The sequence below is a fragment of the Trichomonas vaginalis genome, chromosome V (genome assembly GCF_026262505.1).
Source record: "Trichomonas vaginalis G3 chromosome V, whole genome shotgun sequence".
NCBI lineage: Eukaryota > Parabasalia > Trichomonadida > Trichomonadidae > Trichomonas > Trichomonas vaginalis.
The window spans coordinates 1,357,000-1,384,520 of record NC_067207.1 but is presented as its reverse complement, the minus strand read 5'-3'; the positions used below and the strand labels follow the sequence as shown (position 1 = coordinate 1,384,520).

General features: G+C 29.2%; 8 protein-coding genes and 1 pseudogene across 9 annotated transcripts, besides 10 other annotated features; 3 read left to right on the top strand and 6 right to left on the bottom strand.

Annotated features, from left to right (window-relative positions):
• Positions 1–23: 23 nt before the first annotated feature.
• Positions 24–12,158: a mobile genetic element.
• On the top strand, positions 4,059–4,885 carry TVAGG3_0260550 (annotated as a pseudogene). Its single transcript has one exon. A coding segment is annotated over exon 1 (827 nt).
• On the bottom strand, positions 6,124–7,329 carry TVAGG3_0260540 (integrase core domain-containing protein; the record flags this gene model as incomplete). The annotated part of the gene is made up of 1 exon (XM_051228333.1): positions 6,124–7,329. A coding segment is annotated over one exon (1,206 nt), but the record flags the coding sequence as incomplete, so codon positions are not given.
• On the bottom strand, positions 7,416–8,300 carry TVAGG3_0260530 (DNA/RNA polymerases family; the record flags this gene model as incomplete). Its single annotated transcript, XM_051228332.1, has 1 exon — positions 7,416–8,300. One exon carries the CDS (start codon positions 8,298–8,300, stop codon positions 7,416–7,418), a length of 885 nt encoding a protein of 294 aa, XP_051098062.1.
• On the bottom strand, positions 8,725–9,998 carry TVAGG3_0260520 (DNA/RNA polymerase superfamily; the record flags this gene model as incomplete). Its single annotated transcript, XM_051228331.1, has 1 exon — positions 8,725–9,998. A coding segment is annotated over one exon (1,274 nt), but the record flags the coding sequence as incomplete, so codon positions are not given.
• TVAGG3_0260510 (uncharacterized protein) lies at positions 10,060–10,889 on the bottom strand (the record flags this gene model as incomplete). The annotated part of the gene is made up of 1 exon (XM_051228330.1): positions 10,060–10,889. A coding segment is annotated over one exon (830 nt), but the record flags the coding sequence as incomplete, so codon positions are not given.
• TVAGG3_0260500 (uncharacterized protein) lies at positions 11,390–12,075 on the bottom strand (the record flags this gene model as incomplete). The annotated part of the gene is made up of 1 exon (XM_051228329.1): positions 11,390–12,075. A coding segment is annotated over one exon (686 nt), but the record flags the coding sequence as incomplete, so codon positions are not given.
• Positions 12,159–16,913: 4,755 nt separating the features above from the next.
• Positions 16,914–17,750: a mobile genetic element.
• Positions 16,914–17,750: a terminal%2Cinverted (terminal inverted repeat of Banshee-A1 transposon ID:TVAGG3_0260480).
• A 1,634-nt stretch (positions 17,751–19,384) lies between these two features.
• On the top strand, positions 19,385–20,499 carry TVAGG3_0260470 (uncharacterized protein; the record flags this gene model as incomplete). Its single annotated transcript, XM_001298866.1, has 1 exon — positions 19,385–20,437. The coding sequence occupies one exon, from the start codon at positions 19,385–19,387 to the stop codon at positions 20,435–20,437; it is 1,053 nt and encodes a 350-aa protein (XP_001298867.1).
• Positions 20,500–20,835: 336 nt separating this feature from the next.
• TVAGG3_0260460 (uncharacterized protein) lies at positions 20,836–23,430 on the bottom strand (the record flags this gene model as incomplete). Its single annotated transcript, XM_001298867.2, has 1 exon — positions 20,953–23,430. The coding sequence occupies one exon, from the start codon at positions 23,428–23,430 to the stop codon at positions 20,953–20,955; it is 2,478 nt and encodes an 825-aa protein (XP_001298868.1).
• Positions 23,431–23,455: 25 nt separating this feature from the next.
• Positions 23,456–23,490: a terminal%2Cinverted (terminal inverted repeat of Kolobok-5_TV transposon ID:TVAGG3_0260450).
• Positions 23,456–23,595: a mobile genetic element.
• Positions 23,596–23,629: 34 nt separating this feature from the next.
• Positions 23,630–23,659: a terminal%2Cinverted (terminal inverted repeat of MuDR-3_TvMULE3 transposon ID:TVAGG3_0260430).
• Positions 23,630–24,669: a mobile genetic element.
• Positions 24,640–24,669: a terminal%2Cinverted (terminal inverted repeat of MuDR-3_TvMULE3 transposon ID:TVAGG3_0260430).
• Positions 24,670–24,925: 256 nt separating this feature from the next.
• Positions 24,926–25,766: a mobile genetic element.
• Positions 24,926–25,766: a terminal%2Cinverted (terminal inverted repeat of Banshee-A1 transposon ID:TVAGG3_0260420).
• An 847-nt stretch (positions 25,767–26,613) lies between these two features.
• On the top strand, positions 26,614–27,057 carry TVAGG3_0260410 (protein of unknown function, DUF4108 family; the record flags this gene model as incomplete). The annotated part of the gene is made up of 1 exon (XM_051228328.1): positions 26,614–27,057. The coding sequence occupies one exon, from the start codon at positions 26,614–26,616 to the stop codon at positions 27,055–27,057; it is 444 nt and encodes a 147-aa protein (XP_051098058.1).
• Positions 27,058–27,521: the final 464 nt, after the last annotated feature.

Here is a 27,521-nt window from a genome sequence, read left to right as displayed (position 1 = left end):
TATCTAAGGAAAAATTAATGAAAATTCCATATTCTGAATGTTACTTAAATTCAATCACTGCAGCAATTGGTAAACAGAATAAAGGTAAAACATTAACGATATTAAAACAAATTATCATTATTGCTAACACTTCACCCCATTCACATGTGTTAATTTATATCAACCGTTCAGGTTCACCTTCAGATGATACATTTGAATCTTTAAAGCATTTAATCAAAATTCCAATTATTTATTTATCACAAGAAGAAGCAGAAGATTATTTAAAAAACTTTTTAATGTATAAAGAATTATATAATACAATCAAGAAGCAAGGATTAGAGGATAAAATTATTGATAAACAACGGGATGAATTATTTGAAACACTTTCTATTTCAAATTTTGATAGAGAATTTTTGCATTCACTAATTTTTCTAGATGATGCGTGAAATCAAAACTAATAACTAATGAGAAATCATATTTTAATCAATTATTAACTCAATGTCGACACATTCAGTGTTTCATTCTTCATGGCTGTTCAATATTTCAAAGCATTAAGCACAAACATTAAATCAAATCTATCAACCCTTTTCATTTTCAGTGGGTTTAGTCGTCAACAGTTGAACGTTATGCTTTATCAAGTGAATTTACCAATGAGCATTAATGAACTTTACACACAATATCAACAATTAGGTGAACATGGGAAAATAATAGTTGATTTAAATAAAGGATGTGTTAAATTTGATTAACTTTTTATAATTAATTTTTATTTTTTATTTATAATTAAACATGACAGAAATAGCAAATCTTCTACAGGTTCCATTAAAACAAGGGACAAACAAAAGGGGTGTATATAATAGAACTATGAAAGTTCCTGATGGAATGAAAGAATTAGTTCATATTGTTGCTGGTCTTCAAAAAGATGTTAAACAAATGCGAAATGTTTTAACATTACCAGAAGCTCAAGCATATGCCAAACGTCATGGTCCAAATTGGGAAGCACACGAAGCAGACATTACGGGTCCAAATGGAAAACCTGATGGTATAAATGAAGTTTTCGTTACTGATGGTCAAGGTAATATTAAAGTCATAAATGGGTATAAATTAACTGTATCTGATTATCCTAAACGTAAAGCATATAATGAATGTTATCCTATGCAATTGATGAAAATGGAAAAGCTGTTAAACAATACATTGGAGAAGGTGAAAATGGTCCAATTAATTCATACCGTCATAATCCATATTCTTATTTCAATGAAGAATTAAATGCTATTGAAGAGGGACCGGATGGATTACCACGATATTCTAACCAGTTTGATGGTCAATATGCAAATTTGAGACCTGAAATTCCAGCTAAGAAATTCTTTAAAGTTGCTTTATTCGATCCAGTTTTCGCAAATGTTAAAGATGAACTTAAACAGCAATTCCAACCAATTATAGTAGCAAGAATTGCATCAGGTGCTTTATCTCAAGCATTCAAAGATTTAATTAAGAAACCATTATATCAGCAACGAGGTTTAACTTATGATTTAGTTAAGGAATCAGATAAAAGAAAATTTGAGAAATCAGATGATTATAAGAATGCAATTAATGAATATATTAGGTCTATTAATTTCGATGAAAATGCTAAAAATCAACTTCATGAACAAATACAGGGAATAATAGATTCAAAAGTTCCAGCAAAATAAAAGTTTAAATATATTTTTTTATTCGATTATAAATGAGAAGACGTTTCACTAGTCAAAAGAACACTAACGCAAAAGCAGAGATTACGGTTGGTTATAACGTAAATGATGATAAATCACGAATTATTCAAAATGTTAAAGTTAATGTTAGCCCCGAATTAACGAGGTCAGCAACTCAACCAAATTTATTAACTCGTGACTTACCGAAAAAGGAGGAGAATGAAGAAAACCATGAGAATGGAGACCCAATCATTTTATCTGAACCCGGTAAAGAACCCGTTGAAATTCCCACATATCCAACATACCCCCCACCTCTTTCATCAAACATCGAGAACCCAGGAATCTACGATTCCAGTCGCAATGCACCATATAAAATAGACATTAATTCTGAATTAATGAAAATTTACCGTGATATAATAACTGATAATTATGATTCAATAATAAATTTAATTGATCAATCCGGTTTAATTATTTTACCTTATGAATCATTAATTCACATTATTGCCATTCTTTGTGATGTTCAAGATTCAGACGTGAAGATTCAATTTTTCATAGATGATGAGGTTTCATGCTGCGGAACAGTTGCAAAAATAAATCCTATAAAGGATATTAGCACAATTAAGATATCAAAGAACGGAACAACAACTGAACTTCATTTAACATATAATGATATTTATAATAAAATAGTTGATGAATATAAAATATCACTTGAAAAATTCTTTGTTAAGGCCATTTAATATTCAAGCATTAACATTATTGAATAATAATCCTTTGAATCATAATCAATAATAATTGACCTTTCACCAGTTTCTATCGTTTGTTTTATTTCTTTTTGTTCCCCACTATCCGGATCGGTCATTGTAATTGTTTTTGTTATAGTATCAGCTTTATCTTTAAATTCAATCTTTTTTCCATCGGGATATTTAAACCAAAATTCCAAAAATTCGATATTGTCAATCTGTTCATATTTTAATCTATCAATTACATTTTTAATACCATCTGAAAATCTTATGAAATGGTCATTATATGGGTTTGATTGAACTAAATTTGAATGAAGTGAAATATAACCCGATGATGAATATGACATTGACTCATATTTTCTGAAAACACTAAAATTTATAACATGAATGAATTTCTTATTCGTTGAATTTATGAATTCTTGAGGTAATCTTATCCTAGTTTTATTTATCACTGGAAAATAACGCTTTACCATATTTTTAATCGTAATAAAAAAATGTCAATTATCAATATTATTTCGAATAATAGCTGTGAATTAAATTTAACAGTTAGCGGAATTTATAATGTTACTCTCGTTTCTGTGAGTGGTAAATTTAATCCCATTCTTTTAGACCCTTCAGATTATATATCATTTATTAAAGATGACCTTGAAAAACGTATGATATGTATATAAATAATGTGATAACGAAATGGGATATTAACACGATTTTAAGTTATTTAAATGAATCATTTATCATATGGTATGAAGAAAATTTTAAATCAAAACCTGATAAACTTTTTGAACTTGATGAAATAAATAACCTTATTAAATTTCCGCTGAAAATTAAATTTTGTACTCCTCATCTTCGTTCATTGTTGGGGATATTAAATTTTGAAAAAGATGTTGGGGATGTTTTGTATTCTGACACTGGTTCCAATTTCATTTTAATCAAATGTGATAAAGTTAATACCCCAATGAGATTTTCACATCAAACATTAGACCCTAACTCTTACCCATCAATACAAAACATTTTATCCATCAACTTAAACATATTTTCTTTATCATATCCGTTTCAATTATCCGGGAATTCATTTATTCTTCATTCAAAAGATTTATCAAATATTAAATTTAGAATAACTGACCTATTTGATTGTGATTTAGAATTCATGAATGAAATATTATGGCAATTTCAAATAGAAAAAATAGGTGATGAGATAACGGATTAAATATTTATTTTTAAATCATAATAAATGATTAAACAACAGCAACCACAACAACTTAAGGCACAGACCATTACATACGCCATATATGCATATAATTCAAAGACGGCAGAACAAACGCAAAGGTTGAAATATGGAGATTTGGAGATAGTATTGAAAAATGACCATTTCGAATTCGTTTGCAAAGGTGGTGCAGTGATATCAAATATAAAAGAAATTTTATTTATGAATTCAAAAATTAAAGGAATAACGGATGATATAACATCAATTCCACCAGAAGAACAAAGATATTACGCATTAAATGCATTTCCTAAAGTTTTGAAGATTGGAAGATTTAATTTAAATGAGGAATTCATAAAAGGTTTCCTAAATGACATAATGAAGAAAGCAGATAAGGAATACGTGGATAGTGAGTTAGAGAAGAAAGCAGATAAGGGACTTGTGGCTAGTGCATTAATGAAGAAGGCAGATAAGGAATATGTTAATGAAAAAGATAATGAAATTATAGAAAGGGTTGAATGGTATCATGAATGGACATCAAAGATTTTAAAAACTAAAGCCGATACAGGATGGGTTTCAGGATGTTTAGACCTTAAAGCAGATAAAACTTATGTTAACAATGAGTTAATGAAGAAGGCAGATAAGAACCATACACATACAAGTTTTACAACTGTTGCTATAGAAAGTATTGAAGGAACGGTTGAAGAAACTGGTGGGGATGTATTATATTGTAAACCTCCTAACTTTCCACAAGGTTTAACATCGGATGACGACATAACGACGATGAGAAACATTAGATGTAAAGATGTTTATGTCATGAAGGATGAACATAATATTAAATTCACTGCTCAAGATTTATATGACAAGAAAGCAGACAAAAAGAGCTTCAAACATTAAAGACAGAAATTCTTCAAACATTATATCCTATAGGCTCTATTTATACGTCAATGAACTCAACAAATCCAGCAACAGTTCTGGGTTTCGGTACGTGGAAACAAATAGTTGACAGGTTTTTGTATTGTGCAAACTCTTCAAAGGAAACAGGAGGAAGTAAAACGATTTCAGGTGAAAATTTACCTGCACATAGTCACTACATAGATTTAAGTACATCTCAAGCGGGTTGGCATAAGCATAGATATTGGGATTGGTCAGCAATGATAAAAGGTAAAGGATATGATGTTAAAGACAACGTTAAGTTTGCTATAGATTGTTACTGGAGTAACACTGAGGGAGGAGGAAACCATACACATCACGTTTCAGGATATACACAAATTGATTTCGGTTGAGAAAAAACAGCAAAACCCTTCTTCCACGGGAACAAAGAAATAAAGAAGAAATAAAGAAGAAATAAAGTAAATTTTTTATTTATTCCCGTGGAAGATAGAGCACTTTTATGACACTTTTTATTCACGACAAACAAGACAAACAAAGAAAATAAGAAAATACGGCGCCGTCGCGGTTCGAACCACAGACCCTGACCCCTCTATAACACCACCTTAGACCACTGTGCTACGTAGCCTGTCGACATAAGATTTTATAAATTGCATATTTGACGTAAATTTATTTCCCAGTTATTCAAAAATAAGTCATAACTGCCTTCCTCCTGTGATGTTGTCAAAATGTCATGTTGTCACATTTTTTCAGAGAAGTTAAATTACCTGGTGACCACCTGGTGACCTGGTGACCCCTTCAGTTATTCAAAATAATTAATTATTGAATAACCTAAAAACATTAACGATAAAATAACTGATAACAAATTTTTATTTTTATCATAAATGAATACCCCACAAGCTCAAAATTTACCACGAATCATAACAAGGGAGGAAATGATAAAAATGATGCAAGAACATGTTAAAAATAACAAACCACTAAAATTGAGAAAATGTGGTTATGCAGTAATGATGGAAAGAGAGACGTTGTCGAAGAGGAATAAAAATTAAATTTGGATTGAGTTTAAAAATTCATCTTTATTAAATTCATCTCTTCCAATCAATTTATTTATTCTATTAAATTCTTTTATTTTTGCTTCACTCAGTTTAAGGATTGAACGGTAAGTTTCTAATTTTTCGATTATTTCTTTATCATTTTCAACCCCACCACATTGCGACTTCTTTTTGTAATAGCATATTTTTGATTTAATTCTGTTTAGTTTCTTTTTATATTCATTGTCTGGACTCTTGACTGCTTTGTTGTCACTCATTTTCTTACGAAATAAAAAAAATTAAATATTATTTAAATATAATGGAGTAATAAAATAAATCGGAATTTCTATTAATTTATTGTCAACTTCAACTAATGCATTGCCGTTAATATATCTAACAAATTCAGCTATTGTGTCAAATCTTCGTCTTCTTTTTGTCATTGATTTATCAGTTTTTCCATAATCGAGATGAATTAAAACTTTATTTCCTTGTTTAAAATTCATGAGCCCTGAATTAATTTGTTCACGTTTAACATCATTTAACTTTTCCATTTGCTTTCTAATATATTCCCATTCTTTTGAAATATCATTTTTCATTTCCACTGGTTTCATGTTTATAGTTCTATGCCATGTATTATTGTAATAATATACTAACTGTTGTATGATGGAGTCATGATTTCCATCCCAGTATATCTGACCGTTAACCCCTAACGCATCTCTAAGAGTTCTCATTACCGCATCAACTATTTTATTATGAAACGTATATGGAGAGGATGAAAAGTAAAAATTAATTTGTGGGAAATAATGAGCCATAGCTGCCTGAAATCCTTTATCACCATCACCCCTTATATTATCTACTCTTTCATGATCTAGTAAGTATTGTATAGCTCTTCTTGTTTCCTGTTCTGTTTTCCCTTTCACCGGAATGCAATATAAATATCTGGTGTTAATGTTAATGGCAAATAAATAAGTAACGTTTCCTTTTGAATATTCCAGATGATCAATTTCGTATGAATATGGATATGGAGCAAATGAAGGTCGACTAAATTTTTCCTTTAATGGTTGAATTTTTGGGTCAATTGGTTTATTTAATATTTTGAAATCCTTTTTAAAATCTTTTTGCTTCTTAAATGTTTGAAATGGATATAATAAAGTGAATGATGAAGGATTAACTGAAGGAGGAGGTACTACTGTTGGAGGTTTTGGTGTTGTAAGTGGTTTAATTTTATCTGCTTTGATTTTGGAATTCATTCCTCCTTTCATTAATTCTGGATGTATTCTATTCATTTGTTTTAAATATGCTGTATATAAAGGTTTGATATACTTTCCCGCTTCGAGTTTATGTTGAAGGATGAATTCCAAAAGTTGATCTTCATTTAAAAGTCGGGCTGAATATGGTTTAACTAATGAATCATAAATTAAAGCTTGTGCATCATTTATGGTCTGAAGGGCCTGGGTGTTTTGTTCCTTTGGCTTTGGTTTTTGTGGCTCGGGATTATATAAATTATATAATCCATCAATATCTTCTTCTGTTAATACTTTATTTTTGAAATCTTTCAACTGTTTAAGTTGTGATTTACTTTTTCCCTTTGTATATTCATTATTTTTAATTTTGTCTTTAATTTTAGAAATTATTTTATCATGATATTTCAAAATTTCATTTTTATAATATGGATAATAATATTCCATATCATCACCCGTTATATTTTTATTATGTTTTTGGAGATATGCTTTTAAATCATAATAATCAAGAAAATTTTGATTAAATATTAAATCAGCAATTAAATTTTTTAAATCTGTGTTATCCATTTATATAAAAATAAAATAAATGTTTAAGGGTGCCCACCTCTTTGTCTCTTCTGTGGTATTTCATTAAAAATAAAAAATAAATTGTATTAAATAAATGGCATACAACATCCATTTTCACAACATACAGCCTTAGTGTGTGCTCCTGTTAATGCGGTCTTACCGATTGTTAAGCGAGTCATTGACCCGTTTTTAAGTTGTAAATTAATATTTTGACCATCAAATATCACTTTATCATTTATTATATCCAAATAATTTTTAGGTGTTAATTGTTTATTTTGTCGTAAACTAACACCTTTCATTTTTTGTGCAATCTTTTTAAAATCACTTCCATCAATTGAACCGTTGAATGATGTATAACACTTAGGACATAAAGCAACCATGTTATCACCTTGTTTCTCAATTGCTAAACCCAATAACTTCTTCTCATGTGCTTTTTCTTCAGCTTTATTCTTTAATTTAGGTTTAAATTTCTCATCAAAACAGAAGAAATCAAAAGGTGCGAATTTGTAAATGTTTTTATCATAAAATTGTTTATCGGTAACAATTGCTTGAAATGCTTGAGTGTTAGGAAGATTTGGATCGCCAGCGATTGCCCAATAAGATGAATCAGTATCACCTTCAATGAAATGAAAACGATTAACATTCATACATTTATACATAAAATCATAAATGAAAACCAAATACCAGTATTTAGCATTATCTAAAGTGAAGAATGCCTCTTGTAAACATGTATCACATCTATAAAATCTATCTTTAAGCATCACTTGATATGTATCTTCTCCTATTTCTCTTATGTTTTTAAACTTATTTGACATACATGCAACGCGTGCCTTCTGTGCATTCATTATTTTAGTCTTTGCGTAATTTTGTGTATTCATTGCATCGTAACCATATGATCCATTAAGTGAAATCTTGCAAAATAAACTTTTTCCTTTATTTCCTTCTAATTCAGCCTTTTGTCTTTCATTCATAAATTCGTTCGCAAATTCATTAAAGCAAGTGTTTTTAGTAAATGTTAAAATTGATTGAATGTCATCAATGATAAAATGAAATCTGTCGATTAGATACCAAAGATAATAAGAAGAAAATGGTTGATATTGGTTGTGTGTTGATGCTAACTGAGTTAATTTTCTCTGTTTCTGGTCAACTGGTAGATTGTTTGATTTCATGTAATTATACATAAAACTACCAATTGTTTTTTCATCTGTGATAATATCTAAGTTTCTTATTATCGGTAAAAAGTTTATGTAATCATTAATGTATTTTTCATCAATGTGACCCTTTACTTCAGCCACGAATAAAGTATTTTTCTTTCTAATAATTCCCAGTGCTTTTGCTTTCTTTGTTGCTGTATCACAAATGATAACACCATTCAATCTTCCCGGCATATACATTTTATGGTTAGTATATTGAATGAAATCATGAGGATTAGATGAAAATGATGAAGGATATAATGAATTAAAATCAACTCCAACGAAATGAGTCATGATGTTGGTGGTGTCCTCATTTGATACAGTTTTAGTTTCTGGACTATATGAAAGTTTATTAATGTGCGTGATTCCTTTAAGATTAACACGATGTTGAACATTTGATAGACCACCAGTAATTCCATTACGGAGAATGTGATAAGCTTCAACTGAATCTAAAGTCATTGGTAAATTATTTTTTAATGCATAATTTCTTAAATTGATTCTTAAACGTTGAACATCTTCATCTTTATTTGATTTTACGACATTGCAATAACAACACATTAACTGACAATTTTCTTTGGTATGTGGTTTTTCATTATCGATTCTATCTAATGTTGGTTTATTTGCATATGTAAACGCTTTACCACACATTTTACATTTAGATGAAAGGATTAAATCGTGATAGTATTGAAAATCATCCATTGAAACATTATTTTTAGTATCTCTTTCTGCTTTTTCATCTTGTTTCTTATATGATTCAATTTTATATTTCCAATACTTTTTCGTTAATTCAAAACTTGATTCTATCTCTTCCTCAGGATATTTTTCATTAGGATTAAAGTCTTTATATGCTAAAGCGTAACGAATCATTGATGCATTCGATGATAAAGAAAGATTATGAAGCATGTCAATTTTATAAACAAATGTTTCTTCGATAATTTTATCAATTGGGTCAATCATAATTTCAACATCTTTATTGCAATAATGAATAAAATATTCTAATCTATTCTTAAAATTTTTAGCATCATTGAGATATATTTGATAATCACTATCTGATATAGTTTCTTGAGTTAATGCTGAATAAAATGAATCTTGAGTGAATGGTTCCTCTTTATATAATTCTTCTTCGTAATTTTCCCACGTGATGAATTGATAAGGGAAAAAGGATTTAACACGTGATTTATTGTTTCCGAAATCTCGAGTGAATTGGTCTAATGTCCCACCCGCTATATAATTTCTGATGTCAATAAATCTCAATTCATATGGAACGTTTGTTTTCTTTACAATGATTTGCTTAAATTGTGAAGATGAACCCAGCATTGATTTTATTTTCCATTTTGCAGTGTTTAAATCACGAAGAATTAAATTTAAATCAAACTTTCCCGAATTAAAACCTATGATATTCACTTTATTGAATTCCTCATCTAGAAGTTCTTTAAATACTTCCTTCTGTTTTTCATTTAATGTATGAGACTTCAATAATTCATCATATTGTTCAATATTTGATTTAGCAACTAATGAACAGGTTGAAAATAAAAACTCAATCCAATCAGAAATAAAAGAATCACTTGAAGTTAAGCAAAAATTCCTCGTATATGTTTTATCACGGTCTACGACCTCGCCGCTTTGCGGCTTTATTTTGACAGTTGATGATACCATGAATGGTTTTAAGTAAGCGTTCAAAGTTGCACACTCAGAAAGTTGTAATTCTTCTTTAGTCTCTAATGTTTCAAAGTCAAAAGTAATATAATATCTTGTCGGTTGATAATATTCCTGCAAATTATGAGCTAATAACCACTGATATATCTTCTGTTTCGTAATATGTGGTGTATATGGTTGTTGTGTGTTTTGCAATTGAACGTCTTGAATTAATCTTCCATTATTTTCTTTACATTTCTCACAATGTTTTAAAAATCTTCTTTGGTTTTTCCTTTCTGGATCATCACGGATAGAATATACTTCTTCTTTGCAAAAGGGGCAAACTTTATATCCTGTGAGTGCTTCAACGTCTGTAATTCTGTCAGCGTGAAGTTTTCCACATGGACTTTGTGTTAATAAAATATTTATTGTTTCAAATTCTGGATCTATCATTATTGATTCCACTAATGGAAAGTCTACCTTGTTAATGTCTACGTCTTCTGGTTGAGGGTCACAATAATAAAAATCAATATTAACATTTAACATTCTCGCTAATCTCTCACTTTCTGATGAAATGTCAAATCCTTCATATGCATCTATGGCTTCATTTAAATAACTTCTACGAGTTTTAGGATTAACACCATCAGGAATGTTATAGAAGCGTTTAAATAACCTTCTACCTTCTGCTCTTATTTGATTATCATTCATTTTTGCTGTTCCATTTTTGTTCATTTATGTAAGAATAAAAATTAAAAAAATAAATAAAAATAAAGTTTATTTTTTTAAAGTCCGAGACTCAGAGAGTCCAGGGTTAAAGTCCATAAAATGAATTAAGAACACATAAATTTTTATCATCTGCGACGTGACGAATACATTTTAATTTACTCAAGAATGCGTACCCTGATACATTAAATCTAATTCCTGTCTTATTTAATTTCACAACTTTGAAAAGGAATGTATGAATAGCTATAAAATGATGAGATGATGTTTTATGGGTTGCTTCCATTTTTTCTGAAATAAATGAATAAATATAATGTTTATAAGTTTTCATATCTTTTATGTTCTTAATAACAAATGGTATAGACCTTTCCACTTCATCTTCCTTCGGTGCTGTTCTTTCATATGAAACATTATTGGTATCTTCAATAATGAAACCACAATCGCATAAAATTTTATAGGTTCCAATGGTTTCTTTTGATATTTTATCTAATAAATCAAAAACTTTATCAACACCTGTGCATTTATTTAAATAATAATTTGTGTAAATATCATGATCTTCTTTCTTAATCGTATTTGTTGCATATGTCACGTTTTTAAGAGCTTTTTTGAATTTCTCAGAATCGAGAGGGGGTGAAAGTAGGATACAGGGGTATTCTTCATTATCAATAAATTGTAACTTATGTTTACGAATAAATTTAGTACCTTCTTCTGAAAGTGTTTCGTCTATTTCACCATCTAATAAATTTTGTGTTGATTCTGAGACATAATTTTTATATCTTTCTTCATGAGATTTCTGTACTTCTGATTCTGAAGCTGGGATATTCATTAAACCCTCTACTTCATTTTCATTATATTTTTCAACTTCTCTTAATTCCTTAATTTTTTCATCTATTTCATCTCTTATTTTTTCCAGTCTTTCAATTTCATCATATTCATCATCTTTAATTCGTTCTTCATAATATTCAGGGAAAACATCAGGTTCTTTAGGTTTTTCTTCTTCAGATGTAGGATATAAGAAATTTATAACATCATCTTTATTCATTTTTCCATCATAATCTAAATCATTTAATAACTCGGCAAATTTTTGACAATTTCTTAAATAATATTTATTAACTTCATAACCCGCCTCCTCTAATATATCCTTTATTTCCTCGTTTGTGAATCCTAATTTTTTAACGTTGTTAGTTTTGACGCTCATTTCATACAAAATAAAAAAATAAAATAATAAACATAACTAAGTTTTAATTTTTCGTAAGACATGAATTTTTAAAGTTTATTTTTAAATTGAAGTTTAACCCATTCAGGATTTAAATGATGTTTAATTAATCGCGGAATATCTGACATCATCTATATATAGCTTCTTTTATAAAAGATAAAATAAATTATTTTAAAATTAATGTTAATTTTTTAATGTGTTTATTTTTAAAAAATTTTATTTTTTATTTCATTATGTATGGGTTGAGTGTAAATGTCTTACAATTTTGAAAATTTTTTAAATCTTGATTTATTCAAAAACGTAAGAATAAAAACCGTAAGAATCATACATTTTTTACTTCATATGTTAAAAAAAATGATACAAAATTGTTCAATAATGTATGAATTCTTACGTTTACAAAAAAAGTCACAAAACCCGCACTCATATACTACTTATTCGGTCATTTTTTTAAAAATTAATTTTTTGTTAGAGATAAGAGCTAAAACTCGGTAAACAACTTCTTTATGTCTAGAAAATTCTATCTTGCCTTTTATTTTTTTCTCGCGGTGAAACGTATTCGGTCATTTTTTTAAAAATTAATTTTTTTTAGAGATAAGAGCTAAAACTCGGTAAACAACTTCTTTATGTCTAGAAAATTCTATCTTGCCTTTTATTTTTTTCTCGCTGTGAAACGTATTCGGTCATTTTTTTAAAAATTAATTTTTTGTTAGAGATAAGAGCTAAAACTCGGTAAACAACTTCTTTATGTCTAGAAAATTCTATCTTGCCTTTTATTTTTTCTCGCTGTGAAACGTATTCGGTCATTTTTTTAAAAATTAATTTTTTGTTAGAGATAAGAGCTAAAACTCGGTAAACAACTTCTTTATGTCTAGAAAATTCTATCTTGCCTTTTATTTTTTTCTCGCGGTGAAACGTATTCGGTCATTTTTTTAAAAATTAATTTTTTGTTAGAGATAAGAGCTAAAACTCGGTAAACAACTTCTTTATGTCTAGAAAATTCTATCTTGCCTTTTATTTTTTTCTCGCGGTGAAACGTATTCGGTCATTTTTTTAAAAATTAATTTTTTGTTAGAGATAAGAGCTAAAACTCGGTAAACAACTTCTTTATGTCTAGAAAATTCTATCTTGCCTTTTATTTTTTTCTCGCTGTGAAACGTATTCGGTCATTTTTTTAAAAATTAATTTTTTGTTAGAGATAAGAGCTAAAACTCGGTAAACAACTTCTTTATGTCTAGAAAATTCTATCTTGCCTTTTATTTTTTTCTCGCTGTGAAACGTATTCGGTCATTTTTTTAAAAATTAATTTTTTGTTAGAGATAAGAGCTAAAACTCGTAAACAACTTCTTTATGTCTAGAAAATTCTATCTTGCCTTTTATTTTTTTCTCGCTGTGAAACGTATTCGGTCATTTTTTTAAAAATTAATTTTTTGTTAGAGATAAGAGCTAAAACTCGGTAAACAACTTCTTTATGTCTAGAAAATTCTATCTTGCCTTTTATTTTTTTCTCGCTGTGAAACGTATTCGGTCATTTTTTTAAAAATTAATTTTTTGTTAGAGATAAGAGCTAAAACTCGGTAAACAACTTCTTTATGTCTAGAAAATTCTATCTTGCCTTTTATTTTTTTTCTCGCTGTGAAACGTATTCGGTCATTTTTTTAAAAAATTAATTTTTTGTTAGAGATAAGAGCTAAAACTCGGTAAACAACTTCTTTATGTCTAGAAAATTCTATCTTGCCTTTTATTTTTTTCTCGCTGTGAAACGTATTCGGTCATTTTTTTAAAAATTAATTTTTTGTTAGAGATAAGAGCTAAAACTCGGTAAACAACTTCTTTATGTCTAGAAAATTCTATCTTGCCTTTTATTTTTTTCTCGCTGTGAAACGTATTCGGTCATTTTTTTAAAAATTAATTTTTTGTTAGAGATAAGAGCTAAAACTCGGTAAACAACTTCTTTATGTCTAGAAAATTCTATCTTGCCTTTTATTTTTTTCTCGCTGTGAAACGTATTCGGTCATTTTTTTAAAAATTAATTTTTTGTTAGAGATAAGAGCTAAAACTCGGTAAACAACTTCTTTATGTCTAGAAAATTCTATCTTGCCTTTTATTTTTTTTCGCTGTGAAACGTATTCGGTCATTTTTTTAAAAATTAATTTTTTGTTAGAGATAAGAGCTAAAACTCGGTAAACAACTTCTTTATGTCTAGAAAATTCTATCTTGCCTTTTATTTTTTTCTCGCGGTGAAACGTATTCGGTCATTTTTTTAAAAATTAATTTTTTGTTAGAGATAAGAGCTAAAACTCGGTAAACAACTTCTTTATGTCTAGAAAATTCTATCTTGCCTTTTATTTTTTTCTCGCTGTGAAACGTATTCGGTCATTTTTTTAAAAATTAATTTTTTGTTAGAGATAAGAGCTAAAACTCGGTAAACAACTTCTTTATGTCTAGAAAATTCTATCTTGCCTTTTATTTTTTTCTCGCTGTGAAACGTATTCGGTCATTTTTTTAAAAATTAATTTTTTGTTAGAGATAAGAGCTAAAACTCGGTAAACAACTTCTTTATGTCTAGAAAATTCTATCTTGCCTTTTATTTTTTTCTCGCTGTGAAACGTATTCGGTCATTTTTTTAAAAATTAATTTTTTGTTAGAGATAAGAGCTAAAACTCGGTAAACAACTTCTTTATGTCTAGAAAATTCTATCTTGCCTTTTATTTTTTTCTCGCTGTGAAACGTATTCGGTCATTTTTTTAAAAATTAATTTTTTGTTAGAGATAAGAGCTAAAACTCGGTAAACAACTTCTTTATGTCTAGAAAATTCTATCTTGCCTTTTATTTTTTTCTCGCTGTGAAACGTATTCGGTCATTTTTTTAAAAATTAATTTTTTGTTAGAGATAAGAGCTAAAACTCGGTAAACAACTTCTTTATGTCTAGAAAATTCTATCTTGCCTTTTATTTTTTTCTCGCTGTGAAACGTATTCGGTCATTTTTTTAAAAATTAATTTTTTGTTAGAGATAAGAGCTAAAACTCGGTAAACAACTTCTTTATGTCTAGAAAATTCTATCTTGCCTTTTATTTTTTTCTCGCGGTGAAACGTATTCGGTCATTTTTTAAAAATTAATTTTTTGTTAGAGATAAGAGCTAAAACTCGGTAAACAACTTCTTTATGTCTAGAAAATTCTATCTTGCCTTTTATTTTTTCTCGCTGTGAAACGTATTCGGTCATTTTTTTAAAAATTAATTTTTTGTTAGAGATAAGAGCTAAAACTCGGTAAACAACTTCTTTATGTCTAGAAAATTCTATCTTGCCTTTTATTTTTTTCTCGCTGTGAAACGTATTCGGTCATTTTTTTAAAAATTAATTTTTTGTTAGAGATAAGAGCTAAAACTCGGTAAACAACTTCTTTATGTCTAGAAAATTCTATCTTGCCTTTTATTTTTTTCTCGCTGTGAAACGTATTCGGTCATTTTTTTAAAAATTAATTTTTTGTTAGAGATAAGAGCTAAAACTCGGTAAACAACTTCTTTATGTCTAGAAAATTCTATCTTGCCTTTTATTTTTTTCTCGCGGTGAAACGTATTCGGTCATTTTTTTAAAAATTAATTTTTTGTTAGAGATAAGAGCTAAAACTCGGTAAACAACTTCTTTATGTCTAGAAAATTCTATCTTGCCTTTTATTTTTTTCTCGCTGTGAAACGTATTCGTCATTTTTTTAAAAATTAATTTTTTGTTAGAGATAAGAGCTAAAACTCGTAAACAACTTCTTTATGTCTAGAAAATTCTATCTTGCCTTTTATTTTTTTCTCGCGTGAAACGTATTCGGTCATTTTTTTAAAAATTAATTTTTTGTTAGAGATAAGAGCTAAAACTCGGTAAACAACTTCTTTATGTCTAGAAAATTCTATCTTGCCTTTTATTTTTTTCTCGCGGTGAAACGTATTCGGTCATTTTTTTAAAAATTAATTTTTTGTTAGAGATAAGAGCTAAAACTCGGTAAACAACTTCTTTATGTCTAGAAAATTCTATCTTGCCTTTTATTTTTTTCTCGCTGTGAAACGTATTCGGTCATTTTTTTAAAAATTAATTTTTGTTAGAGATAAGAGCTAAAACTCGGTAAACAACTTCTTTATGTCTAGAAAATTCTATCTTGCCTTTTATTTTTTTCTCGCTGTGAAACGTATTCGGTCATTTTTTTAAAAATTAATTTTTTGTTAGAGATAAGAGCTAAAACTCGGTAAACAACTTCTTTATGTCTAGAAAATTCTATCTTGCCTTTTATTTTTTTCTCGCGGTGAAACGTATTCGGTCATTTTTTTAAAAATTAATTTTTTGTTAGAGATAAGAGCTAAAACTCGGTAAACAACTTCTTTATGTCTAGAAAATTCTATCTTGCCTTTTATTTTTTTCTCGCTGTGAAACGTATTCGGTCATTTTTTTAAAAATTAATTTTTTGTTAGAGATAAGAGCTAAAACTCGGTAAACAACTTCTTTATGTCTAGAAAATTCTATCTTGCCTTTTATTTTTTTCTCGCTGTGAAACGTATTCGGTCATTTTTTTAAAAATTAATTTTTTGTTAGAGATAAGAGCTAAAACTCGGTAAACAACTTCTTTATGTCTAGAAAATTCTATCTTGCCTTTTATTTTTTTCTCGCTGTGAAACGTATTCGGTCATTTTTTTAAAAATTAATTTTTTGTTAGAGATAAGAGCTAAAACTCGGTAAACAACTTCTTTATGTCTAGAAAATTCTATCTTGCCTTTTATTTTTTTCTCGCGGTGAAACGTATTCGGTCATTTTTTTAAAAATTAATTTTTTGTTAGAGATAAGAGCTAAAACTCGGTAAACAACTTCTTTATGTCTAGAAAATTCTATCTTGCCTTTTATTTTTTTCTCGCTGTGAAACGTATTCGGTCATTTTTTAAAAATTAATTTTTTGTTAGAGATAAGAGCTAAAACTCGGTAAACAACTTCTTTATGTCTAGAAAATTCTATCTTGCCTTTTATTTTTTTCTCGCTGTGAAACGTATTCGGTCATTTTTTTAAAAATTAATTTTTTGTTAGAGATAAGAGCTAAAACTTTGCAGACAACTCCCCCATGTCTAGCAAATTTAAAATTCGTCTCCCATTTTTATATATTTGGTTTAGAATGTTCGAAAATGCGTAATATGGTCATTAATATTAATTGAAAAGAACCTTGAATTAATTCAATCTGATCTCACAAAATATTTTAAATTACAAACTTTGTAGTTTGAATAGATAATTAGTATTAACCTCAAATAACTAGTTTATTTTTGAATAAAAATTATTTGAATTATTTCAATTTTGTGAAATTTCCTTCAAAAATCAAGTTTAAATATCTTATTTGCCATATAATCATAAATACAATGAAACATATTCGAAATTGAAAAGAATGACTTTTTCTGTTCTTTCAATCATTCAATTTGAATTTTGCAATATTGGATTTCTCATTAAATAGCTATTAAAAACAACAAGCAATTTAACTTACATTCAAATTTATTTGTGTTATATTCAATCTTCTCAAAACTTATAATTTTCGGCTATAGCATGATTATATGCTATATAATATAATAAACCTATAATAGTATCACTCTTTCAATTATTTGAAGAGGCAACCGAAAAAATCTATTTTCGGTCTATAACAAAATTAAACTTCGTACTTGGTCGATGCAATAAATTCACTTAATACAATAAATGTTATGAATACCGATTTAATAATTTTTATTTTTTTATCCTCAATTAATTTGTTCATTTTTCACAAAGCTTGTCATATTTGTTACTTACTTACAATTTGACTGTTATGCTTCCTATATTCTCAATATCTGTTTCTTAATTATTCGAACGCCATAAAATTTACTATATTCAATCAAAACTTGCTTCAATTCTTAAGCAAATACTTTCAATACAACAAAATCTCTTAAAACTCATTAAGGGCAATCATTCCACGCTAGTCCGCTCCAATTAAATACTTCACGTTTCATTAAATTTTCTTATTCGCACTGTTCACAAAAAAACATGTAATTAAACAATAAATATTTACTATCTGAGCAAACGACTCAATATTACGTCTGAAATTATTCCCTTTCTCAGATTTTCCAATAGCAATTTTATTAATAAAGCGTTAGTCAACAATTTCAAAGTTGATATATATTATATTATCGTATTTAAGCAATTTTCTCAGCTTAAAAATTGCCTTCGACTCTTTTCATTTTTTTCTATTCGTATACCAGTTAATTTGAGATGATAATCAATTGATCTATCCTTTACAATCAATATTTATTCAATAATTTGCAGTTTTTGCGCTTTTTGAAGTGTGTTTCAATAAACTCGGATTTATTTCAAAAGTCCTCTAATAGAATATCGGTCAAAAATGCAAAGCAATCATTTAGCTAACTCGAATACATTCGCCAGATAATCTACAAATTCATATTTACAAAACGCATCCATACCAAGGTTATAAGCATATTTACTCATTATTTTTCCAATTTCAAATATCATGGATTTCCATGTCAATACATTTCCATCTATTAATACATCATTTCCATTAAGTTCCATAAATGAAATATTTTGAAAGAACTTATTACATTATCTGAATACTGTATAACACATGAGGGACTGAAAATATAACTATCCCTATTTATATAATTGCCAAAATTATACATTTTGAAAATTTCTTTTAAATATCAAATTATGAGCTTTATAAACATAGCTGCATGAGCTAAATAAACTAAGACTAAGTTATCATGTGTCAATACTTTGAATTTCATTGAATATTCTATTTCATATTTACGATTTCAACAGAGAAAGAATAACCTATTATATTTAAACCACACTTCCATAAAACTTACATGTTTTCTTGAGGAAACATGCTGAAATCGATACTTCGAAAAAAAAATATTTGCTAAACTAGTTTCAATAGTTTAAAGATCATTTGTATTAATTATATTTTGAAAGTATACAGCCCAGTTTTTACTTGTGTGATCTTGATATATGAAAGTTTTGATCAAAAACGATATCTTCAGAGAAATACTTACTAACTCTTAAATTTGATACGCTGAAAATAATATGACCTAGGAATAGTCACTGCTCTAAAGGAGCTGATGAGTTATCTGAGTAATCGAGGAATTCAATCTCGTTCTAGGGAACGAAAGGAAACAAATCCTATAATATTCGGCTGTACGTGCACGCAAAGACCTTATCGTTTGAATAAAAAATCTTTATCCACACAATGCGAAATTTTGAGAATGGTGAAAAAAATACGTTTTTTAAATAGAAAATGTCAGGGGAGGCGCCAAAACAGGAGCAATCCCAGCCTAAATCGGATGCAGATTACGAGGCAATGAGAACAACTGTTATGCAGAAGAAATCTATTGAATCTATTAGCAATGATGATTTGCCTTATTTTGTAAATTATATGACAAAATATAAGATGTATTGCCTTGATAAAGAAGATTATATTGGCGCCAAGGATGCTGCAGCTATTCTTGAAGCATGCAAGCAAGAAGATCAAACCCGCCAAACAAATACTCAAAAAGAACAACAAAACGAATCAACTCAGAACTCTCTCAACGAAAAGAAGCAAAAATTAGAAGAAAAACTCAAGAAATTCGATGAGGATACAAATTCAAAGCAACAAGCAATGCAAGAACGCCAAACAAAAGAAATTGAAGAATTTGAAAAGAAGTGGCGTGAAGAAATGCCAGACAAATACAGAAGAATGCCAAAACAACTCATCGAACTTCGCGAAACAGCAAGAACTCTCGCCCTCGCCGGTCATTATGATGAAGCTCAGCAAAGAAAGGTAGAAGCTGACAACTTAGAGCAAGAAGAAGCTAAGAATGCACAAAACCGTCTCAACCATGACTACCGCGTTGCAAAGAATAAACTTCTTACCCAACATAAGCTCGAAGTTACAAAATTCAACGACTCAAGAGCCGAAAAGCGCGATGTTATTGCAGCAGAAATACATGTTCTCGAAGACAACGAGAAGAACCGTGAGATTGTCCTCAGAGCTAAACCAGCAAATACAAGAAGATCCGTTAACGGTGGAAATGAGTCAGGATCTGTATCAATGTCACGTTCTCTTCCTAGGAAGTCACAGTGGAAGCAAGAGAACAAGCTTCCTCCTCTCAGACCACCAAATGAATCCACAAAACCAGGAGATAACAAGAATGATGCAAAGAGTCCACAAAATAATCAACAGCAACAAAAGAAGGAACAGCCACAACAGCAACAGAAGAAAGAACCAGCACAACAACCTTCTTTAGCTGCTGTTGTTAAAGATAAAGTTGATGACATCCCAGCTGCTGAGGAGAAGAAACAAGAATAACCAAATTTATTTTTTTTTGTCTAAAGCTTTTTTATTTTATTCTTTTTTTAAAAATTCCTGCGTAATCGAATTTTTTTTAATCTTTTGTTATGATTTTAACTGGACTTACTCAGTAAATCGTGCCAAATTTCTTGATACCAAACAACATTCATGTGCATTCTTCCATGACTTACTAATAATACACCATAGTTTATACGAAAATCAAAAACCTCTAATGTTTCTTTATAGCATCTGCAATTTATTTTTTTAACAAGTATGGTTACTAATATTCTATGAGAAATAACATCATTATTTTGCAAAATGATGAGCAGGGAATCAACAAATATATTCATTTTGGCATATTGCTTTTTGAAAAATCAAAATTCTGAAATTTACAATAAATGCAATTTGAAGCGGAGTAATTCCATCATCATTTTATTGATATTTTTATTATAAAAACATTCTTTTTAATTTGTTGTTATTACATTACGAGAAAAAGATATCTTTATTTTTATATAATATATAAAAAAACAAACTTAGAAGAATTTAGACAAGAAACCAGTTTGTTGTTCCAAGTTGACAACAATTGCAGACATATTATCAGCAGAACCTCTTGAATACGCGATAGAAACCAACTTTGCCGCAGCTCTTGCGCAGTCAGGTTCGGCCGCAATTATTTTTCCTGTTTCAGCCGACGACAAAACGTCGAAAATTCCATCGCAAGCAACCAACAATCTTATATCATTTTCCTTGTTTATTTTGTGGACAGTCATTCCAGGTATCCTCAACACACCTTCAAGATCCAAATCTCCTATTGTTCTAGATACAGCCAATGTTCCATTCACTCTTCCGAACTGCAAGAAACATCTCTTTTCCTTGAGCAAATCGTATTCCATTCTATCTGTCGCTTTGTGGTCGACCGTCAATTCCAAGACACTTCCATCTTTCCTTATAACAACACATCTCGCGTCTCCAAGGTGTGCAATGCCTATTTCATCTGGTTTGACAATGGCCAACGCAAGAGTGGCACCGTCTTTCAATCCCATCTTTCCGATCTTGAGATTCAGTTCATGGATAATTGCAGGAATGTCGTTTAATAACGCATTTGCTCCGATCTTTGTAAATAATTCTGGAATGTAAAATGCGCCGACACATGCGGTCTTATTTCCGGCATGGCCATCTAAAACGGCAATTAATCTAGTTTCTTTATTAATTTGCCGCATAATCAAAGAATCTTCCATAGTTGGTCGGACACCGATAAATTCATAGTAACCGACGGTTTTGTGACAATTGAATAGTTTTATGGTCGCATTACGTTTCTGGATGAAATCGGTGTCATCGTAATCCTGGGCGACTTCCTGGAGCCTCTTGTGGTCCTTCATGTTCAATACTCGGCATTTTGTAGCACAGATATCTAAAGAATCGATATTAGGGAACCAATTCAAGTCAATTTCGTATTTCAATGGGTTAAATGCAAGTTTGATCACGTGGATCTCGTTTGATGGGTTCAAAAAGATCTCTTTGATCATGTTATGGGAAACATCGCAATTTACAAGAGCTTTTCCTGCAATTTTGAACGATCTGAGCTTGTTGTGAGCCAGCAACAATGTCTGAGTGTTCTTGTAGATCAACGGGAAGGAATCGATCTGATTACAGTTGAGATTTACAAAAACTGACGGAATTGTTGCGACACAAGTGATCTGATTGCAGGAGAAGTCGACGTGCGTGAGTTTCGTGAGTGTATAGACCACGTCCGGGAATTCTGTGAACTTACAGGAGTTGCAGGAGATGCAATTTAAAGTTGGAGGTAATTTCGGAAGTGATGATAGAGGATTCTCGCCAAGAAGAAGGGCTTTGAGTTTGGTGTTGACAATCTCTTTAGGGAGAGTAGTAATTCCATTATTTGTGAGAGTTAATGTTTTTATATTTTCTTTTGCAAGAAATTCAAGATTTAATGTGGTAAGTTTGTTGGATATGAGCTCTATTTGTTGTATAGTGTCTGGAATTCGTTCTGCATGCGATATATCCGAAATTTCATTTCTATTTAGACATAATGTGGCAACTTTCGATGCAGAAAGGTCTGGAAGCTCTTGTAATTGATTCTCTAGTAATATCATGAGTCGTACATTCTGATTTGTCATTTTTTGGACAGATTTGAAATGATTGTGGTCTGTGGTCAAAGATTTGACATTTGGAGGGATATCTGGACACTCATCAATCAGGTTATTGCTGATATCGAGGTGAGTTAAGTTCACAAGATGTGTTAATGGCTCTTTAATGTGAGGAATCATATTATAAGAGATATCGTACTTAATTAACGTATCTGGTAGTGAGCATGGTGATTCAACAAGAAAATTAGCTGTAAGTTGAAGTAATTCGACCTTCGGAAAAAGTTTATCAATCGGAGGAAATTCACAAATGTGGTTATGTGATAAATCAACGAGTTTTGCATTTGGAAATGATATATCTGGCGAAACGTAGTTGATATTATTTCCAGAAAGACGTAATTCCGTGATAGTTTCATGAGAAAAGGCCAATGTCTTTAAATTGTTGAAACCAACATTTAATTTGAGTAGTTTCGGTGGGAGTGGAGGCATTTCGGTTAGGTAGTTGATCATTAAGTTCAGTGATTTCAATCCCGGTAAATCTAATTCGATTTGCGTTAAATAGTTTCGATCAAGGTTGAGAACTCTAATAGTCTTGAGTGAGTTAATCATTTTAGGATATTCATTTATGTTACATTCCGTTAGATTTAGCGTTTTTAGCTTTGGATATTCTAAAATGACATCTGGATTATCAGCAAGAACTTGTCGCAAATCATTCTGTGATAGGTCAAGTAACTCTAGATTGAGAAGTTTTAATGGAATTCTTTGGATGTGATTTTGAGCCAAATCAAGCTGTTTCAGAGGATGATCTTCGGGAATGGCGAATGGGATATCGGTCAAATTACGTCCATTGATCTTTAGAACTTCTTTATTCGGATCAAATACGTGTTTAGAAACTCCTCCTCCCATCCGAATAAAAAAAAATTTTTTTTAAGGGTGCCCTATAGACGATAGACCACCCTCAGAAAAGCACTTTTAAGGTTATTATATTGAGAACTAGAATCCGGATAATCCATTCATTCGAGTTCTAATAAGGTTAATTTTGTGATGTTTACATTATCGTTATAGGGCACCCTTAAGGGTTTCTGAATATTCTGAAATGGAGGACGAGTAGGGGTAATTTTAGCTAAAAGTGACACGCCTGTTAAAAGTGACACACCCGTGAAGGGTGTGATTACCGATCCGTAATTTCGACAGTTTAGAATTTAAAATTTTTTATGGAACTGTTGCGAGTTTCATAAAGAATTTAAGGAATATAAGCAAAGATTTGAATCAAAATCTTAGACCTAAGCCGCTCGATTCGCTCGCGGCTTCCGCGAATTACAGATCAGCAAAGATTTGAATCAAAATCTTCGAACTAAGCCGATCGCTTCGCTCGCGGCTTTCTTTATTATTTTAAATTTGCATATTTCCATCAAAAGTTCATAAGGTAAAAAATTTCGTTTATTTTTACTAAGAAAAAAAAGGTTTTTGATAATAAATTTATTTTATTTCGAAAAAGTAGCAATAATCGTAAAAGGGTATTGATAGGCTTGCTAAAGTAACTAATTTTAGCTGTCAAATACTTTTGTATTTTGAAGTAAATTAGTATAAATTTGTTTTTACTTTTATTTCGAAAAAGTAGCAATAATCGTAAAAGGGTATTGATAGGCTTGCTAAAGTAACTAATTTTAGCTGTCAAATACTTTTGTATTTTGAAGTAAATTAGTATAAATTTGTTTTTACTTTTATTTCGAAAAAGTAGCAATAATCGTAAAAGGGTATTGATAGGCTTGCTAAAGTAACTAATTTTAGCTGTCAAATACTTTTGTATTTTGAAGTAAATTAGTATAAATTTGTTTTTACTTTTATTTCGAAAAAGTAGCAATAATCGTAAAAGGGTATTGATAGGCTTGCTAAAGTAACTAATTTTAGCTGTCAAATACTTTTGTATTTTGAAGTAAATTAGTATAAATTTGATATTATTTTAACTCCCTTTGAAAACCTCAATTTTCCATACAGAGGGAACGGGAATAGCATCCAATATTCCCTGAGAATGGTTGCGCATTCTCAGTTCCCTCTATATTTCGAACGAAGCTCTCATCGGTCTTTTTTTTTAATACTAAACGTTTTTTCCCCTGTCACTTTTAGCTAAAATTTGGGTTTGCCTTCGATTTCGTCTCCATCAAAAAAAAAAACGTTTCAGAAAAAATATTATTGGCCCGATTAAACATTTCGATTTGGAAATACTGGCATATGACGAGGATTCTTTTTATTTTCAAAATTAATAGGTCATTCAACTAAACCAATTATCCAATCACTTTTTTTGAATAAATTTTTTTATCTCGGACAGAATTAATGTCTACCAAATATAAACAATTTCTTTTTTTAAGTTTATAATTTTTTTTTATTTTGAAAACAAAATGTTATAGACCGAAAATAGATTTTTTCGGTTTTCTCTTCAAATAATTGAAAGAATGATACTATTATAGGTTTATTATATTATATAGCATATAATCATGCTATAGCCGAAAATTATAAGTTTTGAGAAGATTGAATATAACACAAATAAATTTGAATGTAAGTTAACTTGCTTGTTGTTTTTAATAGCTATTTAATGAGAAATCCAATATTGCAAAATTCAAATTGAATGATTGAAAGAACAGAAAAAGTCATTCTTTTCAATTTCGAATATGTTTCATTGTATTTATAATTATATGGCAAATAAGATATTTAAACTTGATTTTTGAAGGAAAATTCACAAAATTGAAATAATTCAAATAATTTTTATTCAAAAATAAACTAGTTATTTGAGTTTGATACTAATTATCTATTCAAACTACAAAGTTTGTAATTTAAAATATTTTGTGAGATCAGATTGAATTAATTCAAGGTTCTTTTCAATTAATATTAATAACCATATTACGCATTTTCGAACATTCTAAACCAAATATATAAAAATGGGAGACGAATGTTAAATTTGCTAGACATGGGGGAGTTGTCTGCAAAGTTTTAGCTCTTATCTCTAACAAAAAATTAATTTTTTAAAAAATGACCGAATACGTTTCACAGCGAGAAAAAAATAAAAGGCAAGATAGAATTTTCTAGACATAAAGAAGTTGTTTACCGAGTTTTAGCTCTTATCTCTAACAAAAAATTAATTTTTTAAAAAATGACCGAATACGTTTCACAGCGAGAAAAAAATAAAAGGCAAGATAGAATTTTCTAGACATAAAGAAGTTGTTTACCGAGTTTTAGCTCTTATCTCTAACAAAAAATTAATTTTTAAAAAAATGACCGAATACGTTTCACCGCGAGAAAAAAATAAAAGGCAAGATAGAATTTTCTAGACATAAAGAAGTTGTTTACCGAGTTTTAGCTCTTATCTCTAACAAAAAATTAATTTTTTAAAAAATGACCGAATACGTTTCACAGCGAGAAAAAAATAAAAGGCAAGATAGAATTTTCTAGACATAAAGAAGTTGTTTACCGAGTTTTAGCTCTTATCTCTAACAAAAAATTAATTTTTAAAAAAATGACCGAATACGTTTCACAGCGAGAAAAAAATAAAAGGCAAGATAGAATTTTCTAGACATAAAGAAGTTGTTTACCGAGTTTTAGCTCTTATCTCTAACAAAAAATTAATTTTTAAAAAAATGACCGAATACGTTTCACAGCGAGAAAAAAATAAAAGGCAAGATAGAATTTTCTAGACATAAAGAAGTTGTTTACCGAGTTTTAGCTCTTATCTCTAACAAAAAATTAATTTTTAAAAAAATGACCGAATAGTAGTATATGTTGAAGGGTTTTGTGACTTTTTTTGTAAACGTAAGAATTCATACATTTTTGAGCGATTTTGTATCATTTTTTTTTACATATGAAGTAAAAAATGTATGATTTTTACGGTTTTTATTCTTACGTTTTTGAATAAATCAAGATTTAAAAATTTTCAGAATCGTAAGAAATTTTCACTAAACCCATACATAATGAAATAAAAAAAATAAAAAAAAATAAAAAAATAAACTTTAAAAATTCATGTCTTACATTTATGAAAATTTATTTTTATTTTGTATGAAAATGAGTGGATCAAGATTCGTAACCGTCAATCAATTAATGGATGTTCTTTCACCAATTCTTGAAAATGTTAAACAAGTAGATGTTTATTTCGATGATTATGTAGAAAGTATATATTATAAAGGTAAGTTTAATATTAAACCTATTGCTTTTGCATTTGATAATAAATTAATTGAAAATGCAAAAATTTGGGAATTAATTCCAGATATTGAATTTATAACAAATATTAATGATAAATGGTTTAAACGAATTCCAACCACAAAAGTTCTTTGTAAATTAATGATCAAAACTGAGGAAAAAGAATTTAACGGGTTTAAATATCATCCAAATAAAGTTTCAGAACTAGAAAATGAAAAACTTCAGAAAAAATTAAACGATAGACTTTCAAATGATCGTATTGAAAAAATAAATAAACTAGCAGAAGTTGCATTTAATAATGAAATATTTGATGAATATAACCTTGAACTCAGTGATGGACTTTAAGTCCTGGGCACTTTGTGCCTTGAGCTTTAAGGACCCGGGCTCAACGAGTCATGATTTATGAAATCAATAATTTGATTTATTCGCTCTTCAATAATTTCTATTCTTTTTGTTAAATCATCAATTTTCATTAATGAGGTGATTCTTGATTGAGGAATAGATTTTAAACTAACAACACCTTTTATTTTTGAAATTTTGAATCCATGACCCTCCGGGTCTTGGACTCTGTCCTCAACTTTAAACATTTTATTCAATTTACATGTTGTCAATTCTTCAAATAATTTTTTATTATTAGCATAATAGTCATTAAATTCATCAACAGATGAAAAAATTTTTATTTCAGTAATTGGTTTAACAACGTTTATTTTTTGTTGAACATTTTCACTTTCATTTATTTCTTCCTCCTCTGTTTCATTTATTTTTAAAATCGGTTTCATTTATCATTAAATAAAAAATTAGAATATAAG